At 34.3% G+C, this 5,281-nt stretch overlaps 1 protein-coding gene across 1 annotated transcript; it reads left to right on the top strand.

Annotated features, from left to right (window-relative positions):
* The first annotated feature begins 2,749 nt into the window (after nucleotides 1–2,749).
* On the top strand, nucleotides 2,750–4,932 carry LOC119070010 (sulfotransferase 1 family member D1-like). Its single transcript, XM_037174288.1, has 2 exons — nucleotides 2,750–4,530; nucleotides 4,594–4,932. Exons 1-2 carry the CDS (start codon nucleotides 3,656–3,658, stop codon nucleotides 4,712–4,714), a joined length of 996 nt encoding a protein of 331 aa, XP_037030183.1. The 5' UTR covers nucleotides 2,750–3,655; the 3' UTR covers nucleotides 4,715–4,932.
* The last annotated feature ends 349 nt before the right edge of the window (nucleotides 4,933–5,281 follow it).

The following is a 5,281-nucleotide window of genomic DNA, read 5'->3' as shown; positions in this document are numbered from 1 at the left end:
AACTGTAATATCAAAGAATCGTAGATTTTTTAAGTGTGTCACAATTAATTGTGAATGTTTACCATTGACGACGAGGAGTGTATCGGAATTATTTCTCTTTCAATTTACACAAGTCAAATAAAGTATTAATTTGCAGATTATCTGTATGCTCTGCAACAACAACAAAACTCAACGACAATATTATTTGTCTAATGAAGGATAGTCGTTCTATAAATAATCTCATTCGATAATTTATTACATTTGTTCCATTTATTACATTTCGGAACGAAATTCAAAAACGGTCGGAACGAAATTCAAAAACGAATTAATTACTCCACTACATATCGACATTTATGCAGAAAATTAGAGTAAGTCGAACCGTTTCGACGTTTTCGATTTTATCCATCAGCAGCAGATCTGATCACTCGTTTTTCGTGCAGATAATTTGAAAAGAAAGAATTTAAAATAAGTGACTCTGCAGACACTGAATTAATCGAGACATAATTAAGATGTTTGGAAAAAATATTTCACTAAAATATTAAACTCATATCGACACGGAAAATAGAAAGGGTAATAAATGGGAAATACAAGACAAACTTGACTCACGTTTTTTTCCGATTTCAATACTCGTAAGTTGAATTTAAACGTATATCCAACTTTTCGAGTGGCATTTGCTGGGTCGATGTAGATGTATAGCTGTTCAGTTCAACCTTTATTTTGAAAACTTAAAGTAGTTGTAGTTAATTCGAAAAAGTTAGGGACCGTTCACAAATGACTGCATGCTTCGAGGCCGTCAACATGATGAATAGTAACGGTAGAAACGTTAACCTACATAAAATGTACGTTTTTAGGGAACACCACAATTAAAAAGTGGGTTTGTGTTAACAGCGGATGATTTCAACAGTACGTACATATTTCTACAAATTTATTTTGTAGAGCAGCAAACGAGATCCAGACCTCTTGATGTACCTCACATTGTAACTTTTTGTAGTATTCATAACTCTCGACGCAACTTGGTACTGTCAATCGACAGGAAATGTCTCGAGTTGTCGTCAAGGATCCATGAAAATCATAAATTGAAAATTATAGAAAAGTACCTACACTTACGTTAGCGGCATATATAACATAAGTGCGAGTAATTGCGGCATTTGAGTGGAGAGTGATCAAGTTAAGGATTATGTAGAACGAAGCCTGTGATAGTTGTAAAGTTCAGTTGCATTTTAAAACAGTTCATGGTAAACAAGGTTATAAATCATTTTTAAAGAGATTTTCTTTGAAAGCTATTAACACCAGCTGTGTCGTTAGCTCACCGCACATAATTTGTAACCATTACCAGACCGGTTGCATCTGATTCTTTGCGCTGCATTTTTCGGGCAAATGAACAAATCTTATTTTTGTGGGTTGCTGTGAATGCATGATGGGGAATGTCTTAGAAATGTAAGAGCAGGTACGATAAAAAAATAAAAATCGACGTCTAATATGTTGGTCCGGAACATATAAAGGTTCTGTAAGCACAACACACTTTGTAGTATTTCGACATAAATTATAAGTTTGTTCAAGATGGTGGGATGGTCATATCTAGTCTCTAGTTTCATTGGGTAATTTAGAGTCAATTAGAGCTAGTTTTTTGATAAATGTAAAAATTACCTTCGATCAATTGTAAACGTTGTAAACGCATATCTAGTGACGAACCGGCGCTGTTTATTGTGGTATTGCACACAGGATTTCCTCATATTGAACAAGATCAGAGCCAATAGGGGGATCTAATTGGTTAACCACGATATGTTCATGGGCTTGTGCACCAGCTCGGATATGCAAGGTCAATGGACGGATTATTGACGATTCCTTAGTCTTCTGAGTTCAAGAAAAGTCGCCGTCAAAATACGTTCGTCGGGAAGAAATTCAAAGCTTATTCCAGTGCGGAATGATCATTTTAAATTGTATCAAATTATAACAGCATCAAAAATGCATATAAAAAGTCAACGCCTCGTAACAAACACTAAAGAAAGAAAGAAAGAAAGAAAGAAAGAAAGAAAGAAAGAATTGCCACTCAGAATGTAAATATTTTAATAAAAAAAATTCCCACCTCTGCAGCACAGCACACAGCTCAAAAAAATATCCGATTTAACATTTTCGGTTATAATATAATGTATATAAGGGACGGGATATATACGTAAATGCATTGATTGCACTGCATTTTAATCAGTGATTTGAATTAGCAAAATATATGTAAAAAAGAGGCACAGAGATTTCATTTTAAAGCTATAAGCTCATACAACCGTCGATTTGTTACATTTGTTGAACGGTCGGAACGAAATTCAAAAACGGTCGGAACGAAACGGTCAAAAACGGTCGGAACGAAATTCAAAAACGGTCGGAACGAAACGGTCAAAAACGGTCGGAATTAAATTCAAAAACGGTGGATAAGATATTTCACATCTATATACACAGCTCAAAAGGTGAAAATAACACGTTTCACCATCGATTTGTTTACTTTCCAACCATATGTTTTTCGTTTTTTGTCATAACCGAAAGGTGAATGACATAAAATATTTTTTACGTCATATACCGTTTCGTGAAAATTGCTGCATTTACTCAGTTTTAGTATCAACGATCGATTGTTGGTTGCAGGCGTTTGTCTTCATTTTACAAATATTACAATTCATAAATGCAAAATCATTATATGCACAAAATACTACGTACGGTTACATCAGTGGACATATAATTATTATGTTGTGTGTGATTTTTTGTGTGTGATTTTTGTGTGTAGTGTTGGAAAGGTGATATAATATTTTCTGCAAGTCGAAAATTATTGCACTTTGTCAGTGTTGACTATATAGAATATTCATTTTACTATTGTAACAAAGAATCGATCAGTTTTTTGTTGTTGTTGTTGTTGTTTCGTATTTGATCAACTGATTTGAAAAATAATTAAGATAATTATTAAGTGTGCTGGTGATAATAACAATCTATTATTATTGACACTATTAAATGCGCTAACGTTTTCAAATTCATTATTACGAAGAATTGTAGAGTGAACATTTCTCTCTCACTCTGGCTTCGATATTACATTCATTGTTATTATTATTATTATTCTCCAACAATACAGTGGAGTAGTGCACTCACGTGTTTACATCGTCTACGGTCTACGTATCTACATCATAATTCTATTCAGATAAATATAACAAAAAAAATATTTTTTTAAAAACATTTTTTGATTCGTATATAGTATATAACAATATAAACACACAGAGAGAGCATAATACAAAGGCGAAGAATGTGACTAGAGAGTTGAACTTTAAAATAGTGTTATCAAATTGTTCAAAAAAGGTGGTTTTTATGAATGCATTTCGAGAAAATGAAACTGGAAAACTGATAAGACGTTTGTTTGAATGTCCGAAATAAATCGAAATAGACTTTTCAATAATCGAAACTATTCAACTTGTTAACGAAATATAATCAAAGATATTAGTGTCACAGTTGCATTTATAAACCAGCCACATCAGCCAACTTGATTTTGTGCATCGCGTGAACTTATACAAAATATTTATTTTATTTTTTTTTGAATATATATGTGCGCTCAATTCAATTCAATATTTTTTTTTCATCCTAAATTTTTTCTTTTTGCTTTTTTATTTGAACAGAAAAAAAAGTTTTTGTTTTGTTTCGTTTGAAAATGCCGGTATATTTCAAAGAAGTCAATGGATTAACGAAAAAATCCGAATATCTTTTCGCTACGAAATTTGTGTACGCATTCCCGGTTCCGAATCCGATCAGTCCGCTGGGACCTGACTACAAATTCGAGCCGTGCTTCCTTCCAGTCAAATGTAAAAAGTATTTGGATCAAATAGAAAATTTCACGGTGCTGAAGGATGACGTTTGGGGAGTGTCATTTGCCAAAACCGGATCCACCTGGACGCAGGAAATGATCTGGCTGATGAACAACGATTTGGACTATGCTACAGCTAAGGAAAAGCAGCTGTTTGCCCGATTTCCGTTTTTCGAAGACGACATTTACGAGGACAATCCGAGCAGAAACACGCTGGAAATGATGAATCGCTTACCTTCGCCTCGTCATTTGAAAACTCATTTGCCGGCTGGGTTGTTGCCAAAGGAAATTTGGACTGTGAAACCGAAAATTATTTATACGGCCCGTGGTGTCAAAGACACGGCTATTTCTTACTACCATCATTTCGTTTATTTTAAGGAGTACAAAGGAACGATGCAAGATTTTCTGGAAACATTTTTGGAAAATAAGATTCTGTTGTCACCGTATCACGGTCATTTCAAAGACTTTTGGTCGCTACGTCACGAGGAAAATATTCTGTTTCTCACCTACGAAGAAATGAAAAGTGATTTAATGGCAGTATTGAAAAAAACGTCTAAATTCCTGGGAAAATCGTACTCGCACGAAGAGCTACTGAAATTGTCGGAACATTTGTCCTTCGATACGATGAAAACCAACCCGAGCGTCAACTTTACGATGACTTACAAAAAGCCCGGGAATGAGAACTGTGATGCCAATGGCTACGATTGTAAGAACAAATTCAGGTGAGTTGCTGGCTACAATGTTGTTTGAAGATAAATGAATGTTCTTCGTTATCCATCTTTCAGTTTTATTCGAAAAGGAATTATTGGTTCACACAAAGAGGAGATGACACCAGAATTAATTGAAAAGTTCGACAACTGGACGAGAGAATATAATTTGAAAAATGGAACTTCCATTGAACCATAGCGACGAAATACGGAGGAGAAAAGGTCTTTGTAATGAATTTAATATAATACACAGACGACGCAAATTAGATTTAAACGGGAACATCATTTCACTTTAAATGGCTAGATAGAATTGCTAACAGACAAAATTATCCGAAAGTTTTGGTGAATAACCACAGCAATAATAGTTACGCTGTACGGGATAACGAATAAATAAAAACTCTTTTTATTTTGAAAAAATTGTCGACAAATTTTAATTTGATTTTATTTGAACAAAGCGCAATTTCAAATGAGGATGTGAGCAATTGATCGTCAGAAAATACAATTTCCAATTGCCGAAATTGAGACGAAATGCTTTTTATCCTCGCATTACCTTGAAGTGGGTCGAATCCTGACATTTTCCTAAACACCAAATGTCAGACCATCCAAGTGAATGATTACAGGGTCATCGGTACCGAGGGGGTACTCACTTCTAACGTGAGTTAGGAATTTCAGCCAACAATTATTGTGACAACACATTTTGGTTATAACACATCACTTAAAATTCATTACCACAAATTACAGCAATTCCTGTTAAAAACAAACTTTT

The sequence above is a fragment of the Bradysia coprophila genome (genome assembly GCF_014529535.1).
Source record: "Bradysia coprophila strain Holo2 chromosome X unlocalized genomic scaffold, BU_Bcop_v1 contig_44, whole genome shotgun sequence".
Lineage (NCBI taxonomy): Eukaryota > Metazoa > Arthropoda > Insecta > Diptera > Sciaridae > Bradysia > Bradysia coprophila.
The sequence above is the reverse complement of the archived record's forward strand: the minus strand, read 5'-3'. Positions and strand labels throughout refer to the sequence as shown.

Excerpts from the sequence above, each read along its gene's own strand:
- LOC119070010 (XM_037174288.1), top strand. The coding sequence starts at position 3,656 with ATGCCGGTATATTTCAAAGAAGTCAATGGATTAACGAAAAAATCCGAA. Across the intron at positions 4,531-4,593 it reads GATTGTAAGAACAAATTCAG|TTTTATTCGAAAAGGAATTA; the intron begins GTGAGTTGCTGG and ends TCCATCTTTCAG.